At 41.6% G+C, this 27540-nt stretch overlaps 1 protein-coding gene across 1 annotated transcript in view; it reads right to left on the bottom strand.

Moving 5' to 3' along the window:
* plxna2 (plexin A2) overlaps positions 1-27540 on the bottom strand; it is a 201442-nt gene that overhangs the window by 59001 nt on the left and 114901 nt on the right. Inside the window, exons 6-14 of the mRNA XM_075475207.1 lie at positions 23650-23773; positions 20449-20602; positions 17092-17188; positions 15010-15124; positions 14307-14507; positions 12645-12741; positions 12206-12405; positions 5323-5474; positions 188-305 (exon numbers count right to left, since the gene is read on the bottom strand). Coding sequence (XP_075331322.1) covers positions 188-305; positions 5323-5474; positions 12206-12405; positions 12645-12741; positions 14307-14507; positions 15010-15124; positions 17092-17188; positions 20449-20602; positions 23650-23773 — 1258 coding nt within the window. The remainder of the gene's footprint in view (positions 1-187; positions 306-5322; positions 5475-12205; positions 12406-12644; positions 12742-14306; positions 14508-15009; positions 15125-17091; positions 17189-20448; positions 20603-23649; positions 23774-27540) is intronic.

Raw genomic sequence — 27540 nt, 5'->3', positions numbered from 1 at the left:
TACACTGGTGTATGGAATCTTTACTTGCCTGAGGCTCATAAACAATTAATTTGCATGAAGAAATCCCTTTTCATTGAACTGTCTGCATATTCCGTTTAGAATACAGCTCTTTTGTCTGCCTCAAATTACCGCAAACCCAATAGGAATTATAGAATATTTTCACAATGTAATATAACTGCAGGCATACCACAAAGGAGAAGAGCTGTGAGGAGCGAGCCCTGAGTTCTGGTCTGCACTCGCCAACACACAGCTGGACTGGACCAGGTCTGTTGTCCCGAGGAGCCGCCGCCATCTCACACACGATCCTGCAAAAAGACGGAGAGAAGTCAACGATGTTCAAAATAAAAATAAAAAATGCCACGGAGGAAAAGATATTATCCTCAAACTCAGAATCTTGTTTGCATGCTTGAAAGAAGTTGCGAAAAAGTAATCAAAACACTTCTCTGCTTGACACTGATTTATATTCCACTGCTATAATTGCAATCTTCTGTTGTTGCTTCACTCTGTAATTTCATTACAGGATACATCCAGAAATCGACCGGGACCCCCTTGATGACAGTCTTTAAATGAGACCAATCCCCCTGCTCCCTCGGCACTCCAACACACCCAAACCTGATCGTAGTAAATTTCCGACCAACAACCGCCCGCCTGACTGCGTTGCTGCCCCTAAATGTGGTTGGTTCAAGTCTAATGTAAATCGCACGGCTGGATCAATACAGTTCTATCATACCATGTGAACAGGTGTCAACCAGCACTGCAGGTGACAAGATTAAATGACATAATAAAGAGAGAATGTCTATTGATCGCTGGTGCCATGCAGTAATAAAGTACAAGGAGCAATCACTGTGTGCAAAGTGAGATAGAATATGTGGTGAGGCAGATGGCAGGCCAGGTAGAGTAGAGCTGATGAAGCAGAGCAGATGTGTTGTTTCTCCAGCGTTGAACATCTGAATTACAACAAATGACTCTGGGAGTTTTGTAGTATAGGTTGAACTGTGAGGAAGACAGAGGCTAAAGGAGGATTTACCTGCTGACAGAACTAATATCGTCTTCTGACTAGGCCTAAGAGACACAATTCACTTGCTTTCCCACCTGAAATGCCTGCTGGACTGGTCCTTCGTTAAGCTGCAAATTTTTGGAAATGCATTTCATTGGCTCTCCCCCCTACGTCTATGTAAAAAAAGGCTTTCTTTAAAAGGGAATTCTGAATAACGAGGTCTCAAATAAGGCACTACAAAAAAATGTAGTGTAATTGTATCAGAAATTAAATCCTTTCAACTGTGTGTTTTTCTTTCTTCTTTTTCTTCTTCGCCCAGTCCAGTCTATCTTAGGAGGGCTGGTGACTGAGTTAAGGCTGAAAACAAGCACCAAGAGTTACATTAGGTCATGCATTTAAAGAAGCCAATATGAGCCCAGAGTCCAATGGAAGTCCAGCTCAGAACATCACAAGATCAGTCCAACTCTTTCAAAGTTATAATAAAAAAGTCATAGGTTAGTTTTTTAATTTTACTAAGTCAATTTTTTTTTCATGTGCTACATAAATGAATCCCCCAGCTTGTCCCTACTTAGATTAAAGTGCTGTCAGATCAGTGTGCTGCTGACAAATTGTCCCGTACTACCAAGTGGCACATTGTGAATTTAAATCGCTATGGGCTTGGAGCCGTAGACACATTATGTCATGAGCTATTACTTTACAACAGCAACATCCTGATATGTATATATCTAAATAATCAATCGGTTAGTTGTAACTTTACAAAGACATATGTGCGAGAGTGACATTTGTATTGTACTTATTTTCGTACAGCCCTTTAACAATGAAAGTACGAGTTACAGCAGTGGTGCAAGTGGTTAGCAGTTCTCATTCTGATGGCAGAAGTAGGCCAAGGAAAGAATTAGGGTTAAAGGCTCCTCTGAGAACCATGACTGTGATAGCCTGTATGTAAGCTTGTGTGTGTGTGTGTGTGTGTGTGTGTGTGTGTTCTCATTCTCTTTACTACATGTGTGTTATCTCTGTCAGAAAAAAAATTTGACACTATTTTATAGCTGCCCATACATGACTTCTTCTGGTCTGTAAGTCTGTGGGCATAGAATTACACATATTTATCTTTGAAAATCCTCAAAGCATTTATATAGTATTTTAAGGGAGATGTGATGTTTGGGCATTTTTGTGCTTAATTTTAATCCATATCATTTTTCTTACATTATATTGCTTTTCCACTGAATATTCTTTCCTAATCTACAGTAGCTGCATAATGAGCATTTTGTCCCTGTTGCATACTAGCTTTTAAATTACAAAAAAATCCCAATAACCAAAGGCAATGAACCTATTCCTGATCTAAACACGTTAATGTATATTAAAGGTAAATTAAAGCAGTAAATCTCTGTGTGTCCCATGTGAGGCCTGCATCACCTGAGGATGTTAAACAACCATAAGGCACTGGGTTTCTAAGTCAACACACATCTGCATGTCTAGCAGAGGGGAGATGGGCAAGTTGTGAAGCACGGGCCATGTTTCATTAGTTCAGGGTAAACGGGACAGACCATAACGTGGTGTACACTCAGCATGGGACAATTAAGGAGGTAAACACAAGTAAACACGCACAGCTGTTGTGGGGTTGTTGCTGACTAGATTAGCAGCGGAGAGAGAAATGGGTTAGCATGCTGCAGGGTTAGAAGGAAAACGTTATGACCAGACAGTTTGGCCCTGCTCCAGTCCTTATTCAGACAGAGATGGTGTGGAAAACTAGCTTTGTGTTTCAAAATGCATTTATTTATTAAAGTTTGCCTGCTGTTTTAGCCCATAAATAATGTATCAAAACCGAAGGCTTGATGCACAGTGCAATGAGTGTTAACAACTGATTTAATCCCTATCTGTCATTTCAGATCTCCATCATATGAAACATAAATTTGCGAGTCAACTGAAGAAATGAAAAAAAACTAAAATGAATCTAAAATGAGATTTTTTTTCGTTTTACTCGTACAGGCTCTTTTAGGATAACACCCCGTCCTGACATACAGCGACGCGAGCGATAAAAAGTGATTACAATGCGTACTTTTCAATCAGCCTGTCCTGACATGCCGAAAGCGATGTCGCTCCGTCCAGCGATGACGCCGACCCCTTAAAAAAAAAAAAGCGCTTGCGCTGTCTCTATCTGGACGACATTTCGCGTCGGTGTCCCGCGCCTAAACACTTCTTATTGGTGATTTGAGTTCTTCTTATAGATGATTCCATTGGTTTGGATTCTGAAACAATAGAATCACTCGCGACAAAATTGTCACGCTGCATATCAGGACACCCTCGCGCGACATTTCGACGTCATTTCGCTCGCTCACTGTATGTCAGGACGGGGTGTAAAAGTGTAATCTAGGTTTTTTTCAGTCGCTAAGATTTCCAAATGTCCCCAGTATAGCTTGTGTTCAAACTATATGCATATGCTATCATTACCATTGTTCCATAAACATTTAGTCAGTGACGTGTTAGCGCAACAACAAACACACACACAAACAGCCAAAGTTGATGTTTGGAAAAACAAAAACAGAAAACAACACACATGGTTTGTACCTCTACGGAGGCTGGCAAGTGCCACCAGGAGAAAAAAACAAACAAACAAAAAAAACGGTGGAAAACTGTGAGCCCAGTTTAATAATTTTTGCACACAGACTTCTATCGGGTTTTCTTTTTCTCCTGGTGGCACTTGCTGGGCTCCGTATACTGTGAATAAACTCAAACTGCATGAAGTCAGCCAGAGGAGCATAATTTATGCTACCTAAGAGGGAGCAGAGCTAATGCTAACCGAGGAACAGAACTGATGCTAACAGAGGACCAGAGCAAACGCCACAGCCCTTTTACATACAGCCGTTTCGCTTCCTATTCGCCCCATTATACAAAATGTGGCAGCAGTTTAGTTGATTTTGTCTGGGGGCGCTGACGAGCGAGTGCAGAATGAGATTGGCCATAGGGCTGGTGCTAATAACTCAAAAAATGTCCCCGCTAGCGGCTGAAACCTGAAAATATTACTGTGATTTCTGACAGAGGGATGTGGATTTATATCAAAAGTACAATAACCTGGGAGTTATATCTTTCTGTTTTCTTACAGGTCTGGCATTTGCGAGTCAGTCTCCGCTAGCATCTAGCTAACGGAATCTGAAGAACGCACGGCCATCTGCCTAATTGAGTGGTATGAAAAAGTTTGGGCACCCTTTTAGAAAATCATTTTTAGAGTTTATCTCTCGTTGAGCTTTTGAAGCAGCAATTTCATTTCAACATATGTTAAACCATAGGGAAAGACAAACATTGCAGTTGTGAAATCGTTTTAATAGGTGTAATTCTCTCAGATTACTTATCTACCTTGTATAGACAGCCTGATTCAAATCTATTCATACATTTTCAATGATTGTAAGATCTCAAGATTGGTATGGCCATTTCAAGACATTGTACTTGTACTTTTGCATCAACTCCTGGTTGAATTTTGATCAAATGCAATGCAATCACTGTCCTGCTAGAAGCTCCAAACTCGGCACAGCTTAAACTTTGTGACTGACTAACATTCTCTCGAAAAATCTGCTGATATTTTTAAAAAATTAGCAAAGCCCACAACTTTAATATGCTTTATAGTACCTATTCTAGCCACGCAGACCCATAACAGGATGCACGAGCTGAAATCTGTAACTATTTGAGCTAACACCTCTCTGCTAGCTCAGCGCTAGGACTGACCATGCCGTAAAGTGATGCCACATGCGTGACGTCACTCGTGATGCAATACTGACAATAAATGTGTATTTTAAAAAAATATAGTGAGTCTAAAAAATCAAACCAAGTGCCATTTGAAAGGATAATTTATCCTGCCTTTAGGAAAATTAAAATGAAAAAATATAAAAAATTCTATCCAAAGCAATGGCTGCATCTAAGGTGGATCTCATAGTACCACATTCATTCTGACTGCTCTGCACTGCTTCGTTGGCGCCGCCCTAGAGTGCAGTACCACCCGGAAAAAGCCGCCAGCTTTCTCTCTCCTCATACATAGAAACTCTCTGCAAACGCTCACTGAAGAGAAGAGCGAATGCTAATTGCTACAGTTAGTAATTAATTAAGCAGACACTGTACTTAATAATCATGTGGTTTGATATTAGCGCATGGAATATAAAACATACCTTATGAAAGCATTGATTCTTTAATTTCAAGTATTAAAAGTGCTGGTATTGAACATTACCAATTCTGAGGCTCTCCTGGATAGAAAAAATGTTCCCAGCTGCTTAACTTTTAGCGAATAAATTCAATGGTTTAAAAATATTGTTTTTACATTTTCTGTTTATGTAACTTACTGTTCAGCGATAATGTAGCCTTCCTCTATTGGGGTACACCTCACCCCTGCCACGTCTACGTTTCCCACCATATCAGAGAAAGCCAGACCAAGGTTTGTTCCATAGATGGTCACCCGCGTGCCTCCTTCTGGGGGTCCAGCCACTGGGGTCACCTAGAGGATTTATAAAAGATGTATGTATTTTTTTTAGAGTAATGAATCTCAATAACAATATAGGTAATTATCCACGAGTACATGAGTTTGTTGATGCTCAAGGGTTAATATGGTATTTTGGTTCAGGTGGTTATCAAGCAAGTCAGGAATCATTGTGTCAAGAGCATATTCTAATAACAATAAAGTACCTGTTGGCACGTTTTGTTGTTATTTATGTAAAAATATGCCAATACATCCCAACACACAATCACACACAAGAAAAAACCTTTATCTTTTAAAAATCCATTGAATAAACTCTGCAAAGGTAAACTCAACTGCATAAAAGAAACTTCACAGTAAACTAGTAAGAGCGATTATGAACGCTTGGATAACTGCCTGCTCAGAATCTACTGCTGTTGCCATAGATGGTAAATCTAACAAGGGGCCATATTAATGCTTAATGCAGACTACCTACTCATAAAATGCAATATGGCTGCCCAGCATGACCTTGGCACAGTGTGGCACAGTGCCTTCTGTGCTGCAGAGCCCTGTTGAGGCTCCAACCTGGCTATCATCCAGACCTTTAAAACACAGAGTAAAAGATGAGAGGAAGGAAGCAGGAGACCCGGGAGAAAGAAAAAAACAGAAAAAGAAAAAGAAAGACCAAGAGAGCTGACAGGGGAGGAGAAAATGTTGAACAGGAAAATAAGAAAGAGGAGGACAGCAGGGAGGGGATGACTGTCACTTCACAGTGTGTAGCTGCTAGTGCTATGTAAACAATCAATATGCTATTACTGGCTGTGCAAGCGAAGGGAAAACCCAACAGACAGTAGTAACCTCTCACTGAGGTGCAGGGCGCCACGTAATAGCAACCCTTTAGGAGGTGCTGTACACACTCCCCTCTCTACCTTCAACACCCACTAGGGAATTGCAGCTTCCTGGTGGGATTCCGGCTTTGTAATCTAGATTCAGTGGACATTAATTGCTCTGGATGTAAACTAAGTGTGTCACTGCACCGCCTGAGGGGTCTGAATACATTAATCTTTTAGCACTGCTTGGGCTTGCAGGGTATATAAGGGGAGTTTGGGGGGGGGGGGGGGGGGGCAAAATGGCTAAAAATATCCATGTCAGGCAATGGCAGCATCAATTCGAGTAGACTTAGTGAAGTTACGTAAGCAATGGTCTTAGAGAGGACAGAAGAGAAGAAAATGGAGAGGGAGAATTGCAGATTTGAACTTTAAACAAGAGAAAGGGACAAAAAGAAAAAAGGGAATAAAGAGGATGGGATGAGCAAGAGGGGGGTAAAGTGGATATCGCTCTGTTCAGCCCCAGAAGCCGACATAGGTGAGGCCGGAATGGTGACAGGACAGCAGGGCTGTATCATAGGAGGCCATGCTAAAAGCTTGGGAGACCTCTTCTCTGTACCCTTTAGGCTGAAACAGAGTGCCTCCCATGGTGGACTAAGCACAGGAAGACAGTCTAATCCATGCATGAAACTTATTTGACTGAGCTCCCCATTGGCAGACAGAGCCTTGGTTCATCAGGATCACACAAAATCAAGCACTTCAAAGATGCATGCCACCAATGTCTTCAGGCTGTGAGGAATGAAAGAAGCTACTCTTTGCCTCTGCCTTTCTTACAAACAAATGGGGCTAAATCTATAATTGATGCTTTCTGTACACAAAACTGTTTTTAAATTTCTGCTACACCCGATTCTAATAAAATTGATGATTCACAGGCTAGAGGGAATGTAGTGGAGTTATATACTGTAGATAATCTTTTGAAAGGCAGAGTTTGTCATTTCATTTCAGTGCGATATCTTCATCATTGAATCTTTTTTGCTTTCATCATCTCATCTACTTCAGGCTAAGTGACACATCTTCCTCCTTTAAGCACAAGCTTTCTTGTTTGTCTCACCATGCAGACTTTCAGATGAAGAGGAAACCTTATTTGACATGCATGCACACCCTGCTGCCCTTATTCCCCTGGTTTCCACCCAATCCCACTATTCCATGCTCCCTGTGTAATCCTTTTACCAGCAGTGCTTCTGCCTGTGTGCCATTGTCACACTGTCAATAGAGGGTAATTCCCGGCAAACAGCTTGTCAGCTTTTACGCCTCTATCCCAGCTCACACTATTGCACTTTATCTGGCATAATCTATCTCTCCTCAGCTTAAGGGATCATTTATTTCCTTAGACAATCCATAATATTTGGCCAAAAGCATATTTTTGAAAGACTTAAGAGGGGTGGCCTAAATTGAAAAGAGAAACATTCTAATAAAAAAGAAAGACCTTCCAGAAAAGAAAGATTCTCTTATGGGAAACTAAATCTGCAACATGGAAACAAGGAAAAATGGGCTTCCAGTCTGTCAGTCTGTCAGCGTAGTGTTGATATATTCAGCTGAAATAATTGTTGGGAAAGATGTGCTGATGCAGCTGTGGCTAAACTCAATATATATAGCAGAAAGTAATACCCAAGCAACCCAGCTGCCTTCAGGCTATGCAAGCCTGGCATGTCATTGTAACTACGACCGAGCCCAGTTGGATTCTCACAACAAATCAGCAATGTTTAAACATCATGTCCAGCATTAAAAAAATACAATATCAGCATTTTTACTCTTTAAATCTTTTAAATATAGATCTCCTACTTTTTATAACATGATTTTATCTCCTCAACGCTCTAAAGAACTTCTCTGGCCCAATCCAACAGTAGATGGGTTCTTCTTGCCACAGTAAATTTAGCTTTACAGATAGAAACTGAACAAAATGTGTATCTGTGTCAGGGACTGATCTGGAGCAGCGAGTCGATTGTGCAAACAATGAATGTAGCACAAGTTGCTGAACATAATGGACAACACAACGAATCCTCCATACAACATGCTAATTAAGCAACGGAGTGTCTTCAGTCAGAGGCTTCTTCATGTCTGCTACAATAGTGACCAGTGACTATCCTTTTAATGATTATTTGTCCTCCTTATCATTATCTATTTAGTATGTATACCACAACAACATAATCTCCCATTGGTGATTAATAAAGTTTTACTCAAGTAAATGCTCCTTGATATAATTTAGAAGCTTCCTGCTGATCTCACTGTCTTTGGACTCTGCTCAGACTAATTTGAGCATCTCACATTTAATTGTGAGTAGCATTTAATGGGCTTGATAAAACCCCACTGGTCACTTGTATCCGTATAAACTACATCCTAAATCCTTTATGGGGTCTTAAATGTCTGGTGGTGAGCTGAGAGATATGGGCTGTGATGAGAGGGTTTTAAGGTGGAGGGTCTAATGTAGGTTATCACCCTGATGGTGCAGAAGCACTCGCAGGGCTTCATTAGCAGTCTGATATGGGTTGACAGGTACCATCTATGTGGTATGCAAAAATAACCTTGCATACACTTGCATGAGGGTGGGAGAGAGAAATAGTGGAATTCTACAATTTTCTTTCCTAAGGCTACGGACAGATGTTTATATTCCCTGTCACTTGAAGGCTCGGTAGCCTTCTCGTTTCTCTGTAAACTCATAAAGAAGCCGCGGCCAAGGCCTACTGAAGCGATGCCTTTCATTTGCCCATTCATCTCCCTGCTTCATTTGATGTTGTTCCCTCTGCTGTTAGCAGGGGCTTGCATCTCTTCAATATTAATGGCCCACGGTGGGAGGCCCCATGGCACTTAATAGAAACATTAATTATTCAAAAGGCCTATCTTGTGGTAGGCACATCTACTAATGTGCTAGTATGTATACAAATCAGCTCATGATGGGGGCTTTTGTGCATACAATCAAAACCAAATGTATTAATAAATTCAGCCCACCACGGGGATGTCTGCTTCTTAAAGAAACTGTAATCAATGAGAGACAGAAGGGGGGTGAGGGGTGGGAGGGTGTAAGGTGGAGCTGACTTCATTGCCAATGAAGAGGAGAAAAAAGATGTGTGTATGTTTGAAGTCCATGCTCCTGCAGAGTTGGTTTTGCACCCTATAACCACAAACAAAGATGCACCCCTTCTCCCACTTTCCATCTTTTCATGGCTCCAATTTAAAAATAAAATGTTTTCTGCTGGGCTGCACGGTGGTGTGGTGGTTAGCACTGTCGCCTCACTGCAAGAGGGTTCCAGGTTCAACTCCCAGCTGGGGCCTTTCTGTGTGGAGTTTGCATGTTCTCCCTGTGTGTGTGTAGCCCTGTGATGGACTGGCAACCTGTCCAGGATGTACCCTGCCTCTTGCCCGATGACCGCTGGGATAGGCTCCAGCCCCCCTATGACCTGACCAATGGATTAAGGGGGTATAGAAAATGGATGGATGTTTTCTGCCTTTACTCACACTCCATCTGAATTTATCCCTCTCCCAAACTGAGCCTGAAACACCGTTATCATCTGTCTGTGGTGCTTGAAGTGCATTTGTTTGAGGAAAAGATGTGTGTAAATCATTTTCTCACTTTCTTTGGGGCTTTTTCCTTCTGCTTGCCTATCTACCTTGAATCGTTGAGTGTCTGTGATTGTCTATAATAACCAAAAAGACAAAATTTCATCAGTCTTGGACTTGCACACTATATTTCTAGTTCTGAATACAGGACATTATAGAAATATTCACTGTAATAAATATTTAGATACTTTATGACCAAACCTTTTTGGGCATTGAGGATTTCTTAAGGTGCTATATTGTCAGCTCAATCAGGCGGAAGTTATAATCAAAACTCAAGTGCACCACAGATGGATCCATTCATAAGTACCATCCGTTGTGTACATCTGCTCTGCCTCTCATTATAAGAGTAGACCAAAGCCCTTGTCTGAAAGATGATTAATAAACATTTTACTGACTTAGAGGTTTACAGTGAGCATATCTTTCTCAAAAACCACCAGAGGCTTTATGCTCTCCTTGCAATGTAAAGGTTGAGGGCTTTTCAGTGAATTTCTAATTTTTTTCTCACTTCAAATTGCAATATGTGATACTTAGTACAGGAGCAAACAACAACTTGCAACTGTATGTAAGATATGCAGCGATGTATCGATGCTCTCCATCTGTGTGCCTTGTTTTTCCTGCTTAGTTTACACTCGACAGGCCGGCAGCACATGCTTGAAAACACATTCATGTGCGCGATCATGCATGCAACTGTCCTATGGAGTGCGCAAAGTTCTAGCTTTTCCTCCATTGAGTAATGCATCCTGACAGATATGATTGAGCTGTTTGAGAGACAGCACCTCAGTTTTCACTTTCCATTTAGTTTTCTCCCGAGTTGCATCTGCTCACAACAGTTTCCTGAAGTTATATATCGCCCCTCTAGTCTTCAGAGACAATGGATGAGGATATGGGCTGGTGGTACATTTAAAATGGCATACTGTGATCCGGACATTAAAGAATACATGGAGCTGAATGAGTGATGTTCCAGTGGATGGAATGTGCCATAAAATGACAAACTAAAGGTAAAATGAACTTATTTCACCAGGCTGAGTCGGAGATAGTGATAACCAGGAAAATAATTACGAGTGGAAAACAGAAATCAGGACAGATGGGGAGGGAAAGAACAGAGAAAATGAATTAGAAGAAGAGATGGGCTCTTTTGTATCTTGCCTCTTTTTCTGGATAATCTTTGAATAGTATAGCAAATCAATTAACCAAGCTGTTAACTTCCAATTTTTAATTGTCAGATCAGAGTATGCGGTGGAGAAATGAGGAGCCAAATGAATCAATGTGGAAGCAGAGAGGTCTGGTGGGTTAACCACAAAGCACTGGTGTGTTACCAGGCCTAATTAAATAGTATATCCCTCCTGGCCTGACTCCTTTGTGACAGCAAACTCACCGGGGCGGATGAGAACGTGGCTTGAGCAAGCAAGGGCCCAATTATGGAAAACAGTTAAGCACTTCCAGGTCATGACCCAGATGTTGCTGAGGGGGGAGGATACACTGCTATAGGGTGGGTATTTTGGGCTATCTGGGAAGGTTCAGAGAGCAGGAGGAAAAACACGACAGGTGCCACACATAAACGTATCTGACTGGTAAGATGAACTACAAATGAACTACATTAGGAACAGATATTAAAAGTTTTGTGAATGAAGTTAATTTTTTGTGACATTCGCTGATGCCAAACTTACTTTCAAGGGTTTGAAATAACCTTGTGTGAAGATAGAAAACATTAAAATCTATGAGCAGGCATCTGTGCAGACTGCACAAAGAGAAGGCAGATGTCAAAAAGACAGCTTTTTAAAGCTGAATACCTCAGGCCCTGTTATATGTGTGTATGTGGGTGTGTGCGTATGTGTGTGCACACCATCACCCCTGCCTTTGCATAAATCCTGAAGGTGAACAGAACCAGGAGCCCAACACATATAACACAAATAAACACACATTTTTTTCTCTTAATTAGAAAAACAGTAGGAGAGAAAGAAATATGAGAGGCTGACAGTCAGACACCAAACACTTAAAGATTCTGCAGCAGTAGGTGCGGCAAGTACCTTGGGGGAGATTAGTAAGGATTTATTCTTATTCTGTATGGGTCCAGACAAAAAAGACGAGCCGAGTAGAAAATAAAAGCTTCTCATGCAACGGATGCAAGTCAGACATTTTAAAGTCAACAGTTCTCCATGTCTCTCCAGAACTCTGCTGTTTTCTGATCAAGTTTTTTTTTTTTTATGTTTAAAATAAGAGAGAGAGAAAACAAACTGTGATAAGTTAAAAGATACTGATTTTTACATACTGAGTGCAGGCAGATCAGTGTGGGCAGGCAAGAAGGACTTAGAGCTGATTATGAGTACACACCTCAGTTATGCGTGGGTTGGTGCACTTCACATTTTTGGTGGACAGGTTCAGCCAGCGAGTGGTGTACGGGTTGATGGGAGGGCAGTGGTGCCGCAGTGTACATTTTCCCTCTCCACTGCACCATCCACACTGGAACTTCCTGTCTGCCTTCAGACACATGCCACAGCTGTCCCGCTGGGCTGCACACTTGTACAAGTGCACTGCGGGGCAAAAGAAGCAGACTGGTGAATACACAGCAATTAGGATGGTTTCTGTTTGAGGAAAACTGACAGCATGTCTGCTGTGACTGAAATGTCACATTCTTTAGCGTACAACTGGGATTTACACAGTACAAAAACATGCACACATGATCTCTTGAGAAAGGATAATATCTGCACACAAAGCTCCCAAACAATGGTTGAGAGTTCATCCTGTTTGCGAGCACTTCTGTCGTTCCTACCTTGTATATTCTCGGGGTTATCGATAATGAAGTTGCCGTTCCACACTACTGAGAAATCCACAGGCAGCTCGCTGATCCTCATTCCCTCATACAGATACTGGAAGCCAAGCATAGCGAGGAAGACAGAGAAAGAGATAGAGGTGGGGATAAAGATGTAAAAGAGACAAATAGAGAGGAGAATTTCAATGGGAACTTTAGGAGTTTCAATCCTCATGATACTTGGTACAGTAGATGCAGCTCTAAGTCTCTCCAATGTTACGCCAAACTTACATCATCTCAATATCTGCGCTGACAAAGTGAAGAAAACTATTAGAAATGGGACAGCTTGGCAGAAGCTTGAGCTTTTACACTTTTAAGGAAGTTGTTCTTAACTGCCTCCTATGCCCTTAACTCTATCCTGACTTTCATTGAGAGTGTGTGTGTGTTTGTTCCTCTGGGAATATACCGCAAAAGTCAGTCTGTGCTTGACTGGAGGGCAGAGTCATGTTGCAGTCCTCTCCAGAGTAAGTACTTAGGTTGTATGTGCTGTATCTTTGCCAACTAATAGACATACATACATATACATCGACAGATATAGTATGCTGCACTGTGGTGTAGCAGCCAATTTTGTAGAGGGTTGCATGGAACTGGTAGCCTGGGTGCCAGCCGAACTTAGCCCCGCCCATAAAAGTTTTGGTCTGGAAGTTCGGTCTGGCTCTGCTAAGTTGGGAAATCATTATGCCCGACCAAGAATCGGTCAACCCAATCAGATTGCCAGGGCGGGCTTTATACGATGATGGACAGATGATCAACAGGGACATTATCGACTATGTCACTAAAGAGCGCTTGGTTTGAATTCGTTTGAAACAAACATGGCTGCCGCTGGAGAGCTAGGGTGTGTAGATTCTGCCATCGAGTCTGTTCTACAGGATCTCCACATTGCATTCATTTTGAAAGACGAACAGAGGAATGCGATAAAAGCTTTTATCGATGGAAAAGATGTTTTTTGCCATCCTTCCTACAACAAGTGTGTGTTGCTTAATCTACGTCACATACTACGTTGCTCTGATTGGTTGTAGGTCTATCCAATTGAGCGAAGAGGATTTTTTTCTCCTGGTTCGGTTGAAACACGCCCCATACTCAAAACTCTATTGAGCGGTATCAGACTCACATTCTGACTAGAATCGTGAGTATGACGTAGTCAGGCTATGGAACTGGAGCCTCTCATAGCTGAACGTAAAAGAGAGGCGGTCGACACCTTGGACAGAATGCCAATCCACCACAGGACTAACATGGAGAGACAGACAACCATTCACTCACTCTCAACCAGTCTACAACCAGTTAATAATCACCAATTGATCTACAGAATGGTTCAACTCCATCTTTGGGTTTCATCCCAAAATGTTCTGTTTCTGAAGAGATGAAACATAGGCTGGTTTCCAGTTTAAACGTACAACATGGTTTCAAAACCACTCAAAAAGTTGAGCTATTCTCAGTGGAAATACAGAAGACACCTGACTCTTGAACCCAATTATCTTTTAGCTACTTGAAAAAGCTAAAATTCTGTCCTTTTTTCCCCCCAGACAATATCATGACCAACACAATTTCCTATCTATGCGTGCTCTGTGTACAAACCAATTACACCAAACCTGGCTCAGCCTGACAAACTATTACCTAACCTACCGAGCTGTTCTGGCACTGTACGCTGGAGCTGTTGAATCGGAGGGCGGTGACACGATGGCTGACCCCCTGGATGTGGAGGACACATTCATAGCCTCGCTGGCCAGACTGGGGCTGTGGCAGGTTCTTGGCCTTCAGGGTTATTGGCTTCACCTCCCCAGCTGGGATCAGAATCTCCTCAGAGGGCACCAGCTGGGGACAGTCCTGGAAGGAGCAAGCACAGGGCGAAGAGCACAAGAGTGTCAACAAAGCAGAAAAATAAAAGCACATTTGGGTGAAAAGGTCACCGGCAAGATGAGAGGAACCACATTGCCAGGTGACAGGAGAAAATCAAGGATGATGAGAGGAAGTAAGGCAGAAAATAAGTTGGAAATATCCAAGCGTCTGCATAGCCTCAGACACATGGAAACTTAGACACACAGGCGCGTTTCAAGTTTTCTGACATGATTGATGTGGTTGAAGTGATCTTATGACATCGTTAAGACTTGCTAAGCTCAATAACTCCAGGGATAATAGATAGTTAATTGCTTCTCCTGAGAACAAGGGCTCTGGATGTGAAATGGCATTTTGGAAACAGAAGAGCTTCCATGTCTGTCTTCTGAAGACATGCCTTGAGGCTGACACAGTGCTTCAACAGAGAAAGGTGCAGGCAGTGGGGAAACTGAAGGTTTGTGGGCGTGTGTGTGCGCATGTGTGCTCCACTAACCTCAGAGGTGTTGACTCGTCCTTCCTGGAAGGAACAGCTGGAGGGGTCATGGGTACACAGGTTGCGGTATTTGCACCAGTGGCAGCGGAAGGCACTGTTCACACATGACAGACACCTGCATGAACACAAACCCCCCCCCCAAAAAAACAGACAATGGGTGAGCAGTCAAAGAGGGACAGCGAGTTTGCCAAAGTGGGCGAAGTGCCACAAAGGAAATGAGTTCAGACCCCAAGTGGGCACCTGCTGTTGTTGTGCCCTTGTGCCTGGCACAGAACTCAGTAGCTTCTGCACCCAGTTCTCCCTGCATATTATTTTCTGCTGGCATACATTAACACTGCGTGTCATGTGTGAATGGGAAACTGAATATTCACCCTCGTAACTACAATCAAATGGAGAAAAAGAAGGGGCGAGATGGTGTGGCAGAACTTTGAGTAATGAGGACAAGTAAAACATTGGCACAGCTTGATCCTGCAATTACCATTAGCCCTGCATTGTTGGAGTGTTGCTGTCATTACCAGCTGCTGGAGCATGTGTGTGTTTGCATGCGAGTAGTTTTGCATGCACAAAATGTCAGTATGTGTGTTTGATTCACCATTAGATACATGCTGAACTGACTGGACAGAAAGCAGTATCCAGATCCTTTCCTCAAGTAGAAGTAAAAATATCAGAAAGTTAACGTTACATTACAAATTCTACATTCATACTCATCAAAAATATTAAAAGTGTCCATCATTATGAATTTGATTATCTGATTATCATCAATGATGCATTGATGTTAAGTAGCATTTTAATACCCTAAGTTTAAATATTTTTTTCCACTCAAGTTCAAAAAGTGGCATATTTAACTGATGATATATTAAAGATGAACAAATCAAATAAAGTAATAGTGACGTGAGCAACAAGGATTTGTGATACCTCCTGAATTAATTCACACATTAAATCAACAAGAGTCATGCATTACTTCATTAGTTAACGTAGAAGGTGTACAACATATCTGACATATATCCATACCCATGAATTATACCTCCGCAGAGTAAATATGAAAGTAAAGGCAATTCCCATCAATGTGCCTAAGTTAAATGGATGCAACTTAAAAACACAGTATTCTCTGTGTGTTGCCAAAGACAACACTCATTTTCAATTGATTGTAACATCATTTGCCACACTGTGCATTCATGAACAGTTGTTCAGCAAGTGTATTTAAGTCTCAAATGGCTGTCCCTGTCTTTTACTCACCCTAATATAAGGTTGAGTTATGCACATTTGCTTATTCTGAAATATTTATCGGTGCAAAAGCATGAAAGAGATCTGTGGCAAGCACACTAATTCTGAAGAATAGGACCCGTTCACCTTCAGGCAAGTCAGTGCACAGTATGTGTGTAAAAGGGAGGGAAAGAGAGAGCAGGGGTTGGAACCAGAGCATGCAAAGAGCATGTGCCCTTTTCTAAGTGCATCTGTCTCTGTGTGTTTGAGCATTCTCAGGCAGCAGAAGAAGATGTGGAAGAAGAAAGTGAACAATGGGCAGAGATTCAGAGTGGCCTTGCCCATTGGGTAAAACATTTTCTTTTAATGTCATGGGGGCAATCAAAGGTTTAGGTGACATGCTATGATTCCAGCACCCTTCCAGCTAGTGTCACTGCTGTAATACCCTCACTGTGCTGACTCTTCTCTCCATTCAGTCACATTCTCAAGTCAGTGAGGCCTTCAGACCATACACAAGCTGAAGGATAGCAAAAGCCCTGCTGACATTGAAATCTCCAATCTGGGGTATTCAAATCGACATCACTCAATCAGGGAAGGATGTGGCATGAAAATGGGCGTGAAATCTCAACTGATGACGTGTTAGGCAGAAAGCAGCATGCTTTGTAGTGCAGCATGTTTAAGAAGAAGACTTCATTAGCACATCAATGCAAACATTTGTATTAGTTTTTTACAAAGGGTAAATATAAGGGAGTGGGGCTGGCTGAAAGAAGAACAGATTCTAACTAATCCCAAAGCACTGATTCAGTACTTATGGGCAGCATGTCTTGGTAACTGCTTTAAGAAAAAAAAAAAAGAATGAACTCAGAGAGCGATACTCACAGCTGGTGGACGCTACAGTTGAAAAACTTGATCTCTGTGCTGATAAGCATCTGACCAGTCTCCTTAGAGTTGAGCCTCAGCTCAACGCCTGACCAGTCTGAAAGAGAAAAGATCAACATTTACTGATCAATCTGTTACAATCCCAATTCCCAATTCCAAACAAGTTGGAACGCTGTGTGAAATGTACATAGAGAGGATCCAATGATTTCCAAAACTCACCAAGGAATTTTTCATTAAAAACAAAACATAGAAAACATATCAAATCTTGAAAGTGAGACATTTGACTATTTCACAAAGAGATTAGATAAATTGGCAACAGGTCAGTAACATGATTGCATATAAAATGAGTCTCTCGGAGCTAATTAGCATTTTGGGATTAGTGTAAAAGTCTTTTAGGTTTCCACCAACTTCAGTAAATAATATCATGAAAAAGATTTCAAGAATCTGGAGCCTGCTCTGTCAACAACAGTACTGGTCTTTGGGGTCTCAGGAGGCACTGCGTAAAAATTCTGTCCTGGAAATCCCTGCATGGGCTCATGAACATTTTGGAAATAATTGCCTGTGAACACAGTTCACCGTGCCATCCGCAAACGAAGTAGGAATAAGAGAAATAGAAAGCTCTATTGTCATTGCACCGAAGTACAACGAAATGAAGGTGCATCTCCAAATTGTGCTTATATGTACACATGAAAATAACAAATAAACAACGCAAAAAATTTAACTATATACAAATATAAAAATGCCCTCAAGGGCAGTTCCATTTTGCAACAAATGCAGGTTAAAGGTATATCAAGGAAAGAAGAAGAAGCCATATGTGAACATGATACAGAAACACCTTCATCTTCTCGAGGCCAAACCTAATTTAAAATAAACTGAGGAGAAGAGGAAATACTTTTTGGAAATTTTGTTATCAGCATTCACTTCAAAAGCCTACATCTCTGATAGTTTTTCTTTTTTGGGGGGGGGGGGTATTTGTGCCAATGGAACTGGAAACTGGAAACAACTTAAAAAGGGAACATCAGTGCTGAAAGGTATGTTCCGGTTTTACAGCAACATGTGCTCCCATCAAGATGATATCTTTTTTCAGAGAAGCAAGACAATGTCATACAGCGCACTGCATCACATCTATTACAACAGCATGGCTTCATAGTTCAAGAGTTCAGGTGCTGGATTGACTTGTCTGTAGTCCAGCACCTTTCACCAAATGAAAACATCACGTGCATCATGAAACGTAAAATACGACAAAGAAGACCAGGGACTGCTGGGCAGCTAGAATCCCCTATCAGACAAGAATTGGACGGCATTTCTCCCCCAAAGGTCCAGCAACTGGTCTCCTCGGTTCTCAGATGTTTACAGACTGTTGATAAAAGAGGACTGAATGCTACACAGTAGTAAACATGCCCCTGGGGCAATGTGGGTGTTCAAAGTCTAGTCCAAAGACACTTAGGAAAAACGTCAATCTAATCGAATTCAAGATCGTTTGGACACACGCAGGCATTATATTTACAGTCTCAGATCATCATGAAAAGTAGAAAAGCAGCATTTCTGAATATGTATAGCATATACAACAAATTGTGCAAATGCCCATGTCAAAGGAGCCATTTAATCAGAAGAACATTTGTTTACTTGCATTTTCTGGCTGTGCTCCATAAAGACAGTTTCTCATCTTTTCTCATGAGAATACAAACTCCATAAATCTGCGTGTTTGTAAATGTGTTTGTGGGGAGTTTCAGATGACATTCAGTGTGTAGGAGGCTAGACTGACCCTCAGTGCCCAGCTCTCTCTACAGCACCTGTTGGGAATGAGGGTTTGTTTCACACACGTCTAAGCAGCGGGGCTCATAGCAGACTTCTAATACTGCACATTGGTCTCACAGGACCTGACAACGAGCTACAGGTCCTGTCTGCATAAAACTTCCCCGCTATTTTCTTTAATGAGCCCAGTGTCCTCACAGTTCTATTCTGACCTCTCCTTCTGCCCCAGAGTTTTATTCTAATTTCTACTCCTACTACCTTTTGTATCACGTTTGAGACACGTTCTCCCCTCTTCTCTTCATCTGCTAATTTCTCCTCAGGTCATGGCCATCAATGTTTGTGTGCAACAGCTAGAAAGACTTGCTAAAGGGACTAGAGGCAGAAGAGATCAGCAAAAGGGGCCTCAGGAGAATGGATGTGGACGGGGAAAAAAAGTGAGGTGTGAACAGCTGGGTGGATAGCAAGTTGGATGATGGGAAGGCTTCGAGGGAGGATTGGTTGACATTTACCTGAGGGAGAACATTTATATGAGCGCCTAATGCACCAGCCCCAGTGGGAGCTCTGAGCAAACATGGCTGTCATTTACTCACAGGAGGGAGGATTAGCAAACCCTCTAAAACACACAGTGGTCTCCACACACTGCATAGGATATATTATTCAGGGTGTTTAGTTTGTCACCCTGCAGCCATCTTGGCTTGCAAACAGGAGACATTTACTGTCAAACGACAGATCTTAATAATCATAATGATATACGATATATGCTTGCAAACAAATAGGATGAAAAAGCCACTGTAATATATTCATGTTATGTATGTGCCATGCCGGCAAAATAACTAAAAGGTCATGAGATTTCCATGAATAGTATAACAGAGGTGATTAGCATATCTTTATCTCTGGGCCTAAAAACGTTTTTGTGTTTGTGTGGCAAAGGCAGCTTCATGTTACATCCTTGATTTGTGAGTTAGAATTAAAATGGCCGATTTGACCTCTGCTGGAAAACAAAACCTTAGTGTGAGAAAATGCAATTCTTATTTGCTACATGTTTGTTTTATATATATATATATATATATATATATATATATATATATACATATATGTGTGTGTGTGTGTGTGTGTGTGTGTATACATCAAAAACCACTAGTGGATTACTGTTGCACTATGAGAAGAAGAGTAATCCACCACATTAGCTTCTCTATCATCCCCTCCAATCGCTCTCTGACTGACTTTCATGTCAGACCTTCCCTTCTTAGTCAAATCAGAAGTAGTGATTTGTTGCCCTGCAGCTAGATCACAAGTCATGGGACCTCTGACTGCTACTCCATCAGATCTAATGTGGCCCAGTCTTGTTTGTAGCACACTTCACAATAAGTGAACTGATTCTGAATCCATGGGCGCTTGTTAGATCGACAACCCCTGGTACAAGGAGTTTTGGAAGCCTAAAGAAGTGCCAGTGTGTGTGCAGATAATCAGTTAGCTCACTGCTTGACAAATAAAAGGGACAGACAGGGAATTGAAAAGCCAGTATTCCTCCCTTTTTTTTGGAAGCAAACAACTCTTCAACTTTATAAATACATTATAGATGTGTGTCTTTGCTGCATGTACCTTGGTCAGTGGGGATGAGAGGGACATCCTTGGCAGCAGGAGACACGCAGAGAATCTGGTTGCCACTTACTTGCCCCTCCACCTCTGTTAAGTTGCCAAAGGAGCAGGTGATGCCTGCAGAAAGGTCCGGAACGTCGCTCACCTTCACCAGAAGCTGCACAAGGGGTGTAAGAACATGATCCGTTTTTTTGGTGAGAATGTTGCACACAGAAATTTTGAGCATGAATCGAAATTTGTTTAAAAATGAGGAGTTTTTCTACACTTATACACACCTGATCCATCGATTATTTAAAAACCACAAACATTAACAATTCCATCTCTGGTAAAGTGACAGCATAGTCGGAGTATTAGTGGAAAGCATTGCAGCTTGAGTGCAACAGTATGAGCTCCGAACAGAATGAGGAAAAAGAACACACTGCTGTTGGCTAAACTGTCTTTTGCTATGCCAACAATTGTTTGTATTCCTTAAAAAACATCTAATTACTAACTACTTCTGATTGTCTGTAGAATTGATTATTCCAGGAAGGAACAGATGTCAATATATTATATAAGCTCCATGAAGAAAATTGAATGAAAAGAAAAAAAATAAACACTCTTGTCTCTTCCCCTTCAGTTAAGAGGGTGAAGCAGGTACAGAGAAACTGAGGACACATACAATTTCTAGCATATGTGCAATATAGCATGCCCATTCAGATGCACATAGAGTACAAGCGTTTCAAGTCATCCTCTGGAGAGCAGTGACACTGGGGTTGGACTATTCAGATGCTCTATCTATAAATAAATGTATTCTGCACAGGGTGTGTGATCTGGCTCGCCAGCCAAGAGAGGCAGTCTGGATAATTATCACCATGGCATTTCACAGCCTTGTTCCATTAGTTGTTATTTTTGGGCCATAGCGTTTGAAGTTTTTCTTTGTTTTATCTGCCTCTCACTAAACAGCGCGGGGCTACAGGGACAGCTGAGGCAGCTGAGCAGCTTAACTGCGGGTCTTTCAAGAGATGCCGACTGTCTCGGTAGCCGACTACGCTGCCTCCCTCGTTAGCTGGCTTACTCTGATACCCATCGAGTGGAGGATAATTTCTCTTTTTCTGCTGAGGACCTCTTGTCTTCCCCTGTTTTACTTTCACCATGTTTGTGTTACTTCGCTCTGAGGTGTCAGAGAGATGCTTGATTACAGCAATCACAGCAATCAATGTCTTTTGTTCAATTTAGAATTCCCTGAGCAACCTCTCACATTAATTAGCTCTCATCATTGTCAGCCGCGCATATGCAGACAAACACGCAAAATTTCTCCACGCACACTTTCCTACATGCAAAAACACACAGAGACACAGCAAGGTTGTTACAGAAAGTAAGCATGTCTCTGAGCATGAGTGTTAAGCTGCTGCTCTTTTTGTTCTGCTGTCGTCCCTGATGATGGTGGTTGTGGGTGTTTTTTGCAGCTTGGCAGCAAGCAGCCTAATTGGTGGCAGTTTTTTAGTCAGAGTAATTTGATTTTTCTCTCAGCTTTTCTGTGTGTCCTGGTACCTACAGGAGGAGGCTGTGTTGTCATGGAGATAGCTGTCGGCCCCTCTGGAATTTGTGAACTGTGAGTTTGCTCTGTGAATGCTTTGGTGCGATGATCCCATCACTGGGATGGCTGACGAGGAAGACAACATTAATTGCTGAAATGTAATAAACTGTGGCTTTCAAAGCAGATCTTACGTTTTTGACTAATCAGAGTGCAGTCCCCGATCAGATCAGCATACCCTGCTAAAGCTAATTCAAGGGAAATTTAACATCGTGCAGAAGACTAAGGATGCAGAGTCCTCCCGCTTCAAGGTGGATACCTAAACTTGAGTGGAACTCAGCAGCCCTGAGAAAACTATTTTATGGGCCTTGGATTTGGTTTTGGCCAAAAGGAAGTTTAACGACCTGTTCAAACTCTTAAAACTGATGCAAGCTATTCCTGCTTGTTTTGGATTTTTATTGACAGTGTTATGTTTGGTGTTGAGGCCAAATTATGTTGGGTCTGTGGGTCAGAATTGTGCAGGTTTTTTTTGTTGCACATTACTTAGGTCCTGTTGTCATCTGATTGAGTCTATTGGTTTTCTCTACATCACCTTGACGATAAGCATCGTTTGGATGAGGTCAGGTTTGGGATGTAATTGGCTACTAACCAATTAGTTCTGGAAGAAAATGAAAACTTGTTTAACCCCTTAAACCCTGTCAGGAAAAGCTTGACAAGGTTAAAAGGTTAAAGCAAGTTTTCATTTTTTTCTTGAAAAAAAGGTTGATTCTTAGGGAACTGAACGTAGTTTTCATATGTGTTATCAACTTGCTTCCGTTCTTATTATGTTAAAAGAATAACTGTGGGCCACGTGTCCATGTCCTAAATGAGTACACATCTATCATTATCTTCTTGAAAAGTCAATTAATTTGCGCATTCACTTATGGCAGCTTTTTTCATGTGGTTTGTCAGGATAACTTACGCAGGTAATGAAAAGATATCTTCAGTATGCCGAATTTGCTTAATTGCATTTTGTTAATTTGGATTTAAGTGCCGAGAAATCTTTTTCAAATCTCTAACACTGCAACTCTGGGGCAAAAGCTTCACATTTGAGGTTGCATTAATGGCTGCGAGCTGTATAAAAGTATGTCAAAAATATTCATACATCCCTGCGTCGATTTCTAATAAAATCCCAGTCCTACTGTAAGCAAATCAATCTGGATGGGTATTTTATGCCAAAGAATGTGTCAGTGTGTGTACTGCAGATGAACAGCATTCATCACAACATGGACAGAAAGAGCCTTTCCTGAATGATCTCGGCCCATTTTTACTCAGTCCTTGTGGAAATAATGTACTGGACTCCGCTGCTCCCTGACAACTTCGACACCCACACACCCGCCCACGCAAACACGTCTTGGCACACATATTGACTGCTCTGTAACAAGTGAGCATATGTAAGCCTAAACACCCACAAAAAGCTTTAACAAACCTTCCCATCTCATCTAATGTTTATGCAGCAACCACAATCAAGCCTTGGTGAACTACTTCGTGAGTTCATTTAGACCATTCTGCCTCTGTTACGTGGGTAGCAAAAATGGTGGTCAGAGGTATTTTTTTCATTGTCAAGTTTACAAGGAATGGTTATGACTACAATATTTTGTGTACCGTGTAGGTATATGTGTGTGTGAGTGTGTGTGTTTGTCTGAGCTTACTGGTAAGCTAGGCTCCGACACTGCAATGCTGTCTGGATACACAGTGGCCTTCACACACTGGTTGAGAGAAGCGGCGAAACGATACGGCTCATCTGCACGCTCACATCGATTCCTCTGAGAGCATCTGAAGAGAGAGGAGAGGACAGAGAGAGAAATAAGAATATATACTTTCTTTTCTTTGGAGCCAGTGATTCAGTAGCATTGAGAAAAATTAAACCAGTTAGGTACATAAGCTACCATAAATTGTTCAAAAATGAGGTGATGAAAAGAAGAGGCAAAGTATAAAGACCATCACATGACAATAACGAATACAAATGGATAACTGTGTTAGAGTAAATGTTACAATAAACTGTGCAGCAGTTTCAGTGTGGGGTAAAAAATGACACAGAGACTGAAATGAAAACCCTGTCCAAAATCAGAGGGAATGAGCAGTGATGTAGGGAGGAGATAACACTGTCATTGTCTCATCAACACCATGCTAATAGCTCAGTTTTACGACAGGAATGCCTGCTCATGTTAAAATATAAGGTTTTACAAGATACTGTACAGGCACTTAACTGTATTATGCACCTTTCTGTACCTTCCCCAACCACTGTCTTAAGATATCTGGACTGTTGGAACAGCCATTTAAATGCTTTTTGGGCTTTGTTGTTCTTTTTTTCTTGTTTTGTGGTGTCAATACTAGCCATTTAGATTTGGTTATTTTGGATTGATCGCAGCAGGGAATGTGTCATTCATATAAAGTGCCTCCAAGTTGTATTGTTGCTAGAAAGTATTTATTTTTTTTCTTTACTGTTTTTCATTTTATTTTGCAAAGCAGATGACGTCCTGAAGCACCATTTGAAAGAGTTCTGATGTTTTCTTGGATTGGTGGATATGCATTAACAAATAATAGATTAGATTTTTTGTAGAATTTGAGAAAATTTACCAACTTTTCTGGAAATAGGGTTTGTGGCTTTTTCTTATAAAGATGTGCATTTCATGACAATCATGTCTTCAGTAAACGTTTGGGATTCCAGGAAATTGCAGCCTTACAGGTTTTGTAAACTTGATTTGTGCCTCCAAAAAGATAGGAATTCCCAATAAACTGCAGTAACAAGTGGTGCTACAGCTCTGGAGTCACTACCACCGATGGGTAACATGAGACACCACACAACTACATTATGAAACTTCAGAGCATAGCACTACACACCCATATTATATCTGCCAATCACTGGATAACTTTGGAGAAGTAACTAGTGCAAATTACAAAGCACTTACTCATAAGAGATCTTAATGGCCAGACAGGGTATGGAGTACCAAACGACACCACCACATCCCTCATTAAAACGCTTCCTCCTTCTTCTCATTAAAACTGAATGTTCCCTCCACCTTGTTACACCAAAGGCTCTCTATCCTCATCCAAACCAGCAGCCTTAGTGTGTGGCTAACTGGCTGACTGGTCACAGCAGCTCTAATTGGCTCTCTGTGGGGTCAGCCGCTGTCCATGGTGCTAATGTGCCATTGTGAGAGTGTGCATTTGTGTGTGTGTGCTTTACAGCATGTGTTAGGGCCTGTATCATAGTTCTTAACCACATACTGTCACACATACAGACTCTAAGCTACATCTTAATCCACAGCCTCTGTGTGTAATTATGTTGTCAGAGGTTCAAGCCATATTCAAGATATCCCAAAGCATGGCAAAGCTCTCTTACACACACACACACACACACACACACACGCACACACACACACACACACACACACACACACACGCGCGCACACACACACGCGCGCACACACACACAGAGGCATGAACATTCATATTCAGAAAAGGAAAGTATCAGTGTATGTGCGTATCTTCAATCAATGAAAATAATCTCCTTGCTTCTCCCTTCACTACTTTTTGTGACTGTATTCTTACAGTTTTATTACAGCGTGTTCTTATTCTCTCCACTTTAGAGTTTACGCATTTGACTCAATCACTGCCACATTTACCTTATTACTCCATTTCTTTCCATTTTCTCATCACTCATGTCTCTCACTCTTCTCTCTTTCACAAGTTGGAATTAATAAACATTTCTTGGGCAAGGTCTGTCTGTCTGCAATTTGGCACTTCTTTTACTTCCACAATGGCAGCAGAAAATGATACTTAATGTGCTTTCAGGTGTGGGCCGCGGCACCATGTTTTATGCATGTCTCCAAGCTGTATGGGTAGAGATGCAAATTCTGGGCAGTTATTAAGCGTCAAAAAGCCCTGCATTGATTCACCTCAGTGTACTTCTTTTTTAAAATAAAATTCATTTTGGTGGGGATAAGATGAGAACGCAGTCAGGGGGTGGGGGTAGCAGGGGTGGGCGGCATTCAGGATGGCTGGAGTTGCCATGGTTTCTGGAGACGGTCATTATCTTTGTGTAGTTAGAAGCTGACCCCTTGCCTCTCTCATTAGCTGAAGAGCATGCCACTGAGTGTTGACTACAATCCTGCCTTCCTCATATTCCCACTGCTGATCCCCACCCCACCCTCTCCTTATCTTCCTGTCTGGCCATAGCCTGTCGCTCTGCTGCTTCATCACTGCATACCACATGTGTGCTTTAAATACACACCTTCACACATGCAGAGATAGGCAAAAAAGATAACATGTAGTCGTCGTCCCCCCAGAGGGACATGACCTGGGTGTGAGACTCTCAAAGCTCTGTCCATGGTGCTGAAGCAGCTGCTTCCACTTCCTTCATTGCTCCTCTATGGCATCTACAACTCCACTGCAGAATATGGAAGCGGTTGGGAGTTTGAGTGCCATTATCTCTTAACTCTGCCATGTCAGGTAACTTGTATACTTGTGTGGGTTACAGTGTTGAAGTGCTTAGCAGAGGCCTAAACTAAGGTTAAACACAGCACATATTAATGTGAACAAGAAAGTACACCCTCTTTCAAATCTAAGGGTTTCTAGAATAAATAAATAAATACGATCCTAAAACGGGGTCCGTTTCACAAAGCAGGTTCAACAAACTCTGAGTCTATTCCTGAACTCTGAGTTGAGCTACTCTGAGATAGAAAACTGAGTTTTCAGTTCCAGAAACGCTGATTTGAGTGAGTTTAGACAACTCTGAGTAGTTTCACCTTGAGTTTTGCGTGTGCACCACAACTTTAAAAAGCCAGCATCAATGGAGCCCTGATTCAACGAGTCACCATGGCAACAGGGAAGAGGGCCTACGTTTTTACCCAACTTCGATTTGGAAATCTTAATGCGCAAAGTGCAACACTGCTGCAGCAACAAAAGCGTAAGTTTAAATGTAGTCCTTTACAATCACAATAATATTACAGGGGAAAACTGCTTAAATGGTAACCCATTCATTTATTTCATTTAGGTGCAATCCCGCAGGGGAGAAGCGCACTTGGCAGCAGTTTAAGATGAAATATAAAAACTTTGTTCAAACAGGTGAGACCTCGGCATGGAGGCACCTCATTTTGATCATGTTTTACACTGTAAAGTAAATATTAAGTGGCTATTTCACTGTGCAGTTGTTTTATCCCCGACATAATGCTGTTTTCACACACATAAATGTCTTCTCATGTATATCATGTTCTGTTAAATAATTAAGCCTATTTAAACTAACACAGACTTCTACTGAGCCAACAGAAAGAAGGCAGATGCCCGTAAAACGGGTGCTGCCCAGCACCGCCACCTCTAACGGAAGGCCAGTGGCTGAGGGAATCCCTGGAGGGAGTCCACCCCAATACACAAGTGTCTTTATAAAATATAATAGGCCTATCTATATCTTTTTTTAAGCCTATTCATACATATATTTATTTGTCTTTTATGTCTTTTTTCCTTTTGTCCCAACAAAATTCTGATGGTGCCGCTCAAAAAGATAATTGTCTGTAAATGCTAAAACATCTATGCGCGGTCTG

Source organism: Odontesthes bonariensis, chromosome 10, assembly GCF_027942865.1.
Source record: "Odontesthes bonariensis isolate fOdoBon6 chromosome 10, fOdoBon6.hap1, whole genome shotgun sequence".
In the NCBI taxonomy this organism is placed as follows: domain Eukaryota; kingdom Metazoa; phylum Chordata; class Actinopteri; order Atheriniformes; family Atherinopsidae; genus Odontesthes; species Odontesthes bonariensis.
Note: the sequence above shows the minus strand (reverse complement) of the source record. Positions and strands in the feature narration are given on the sequence as shown.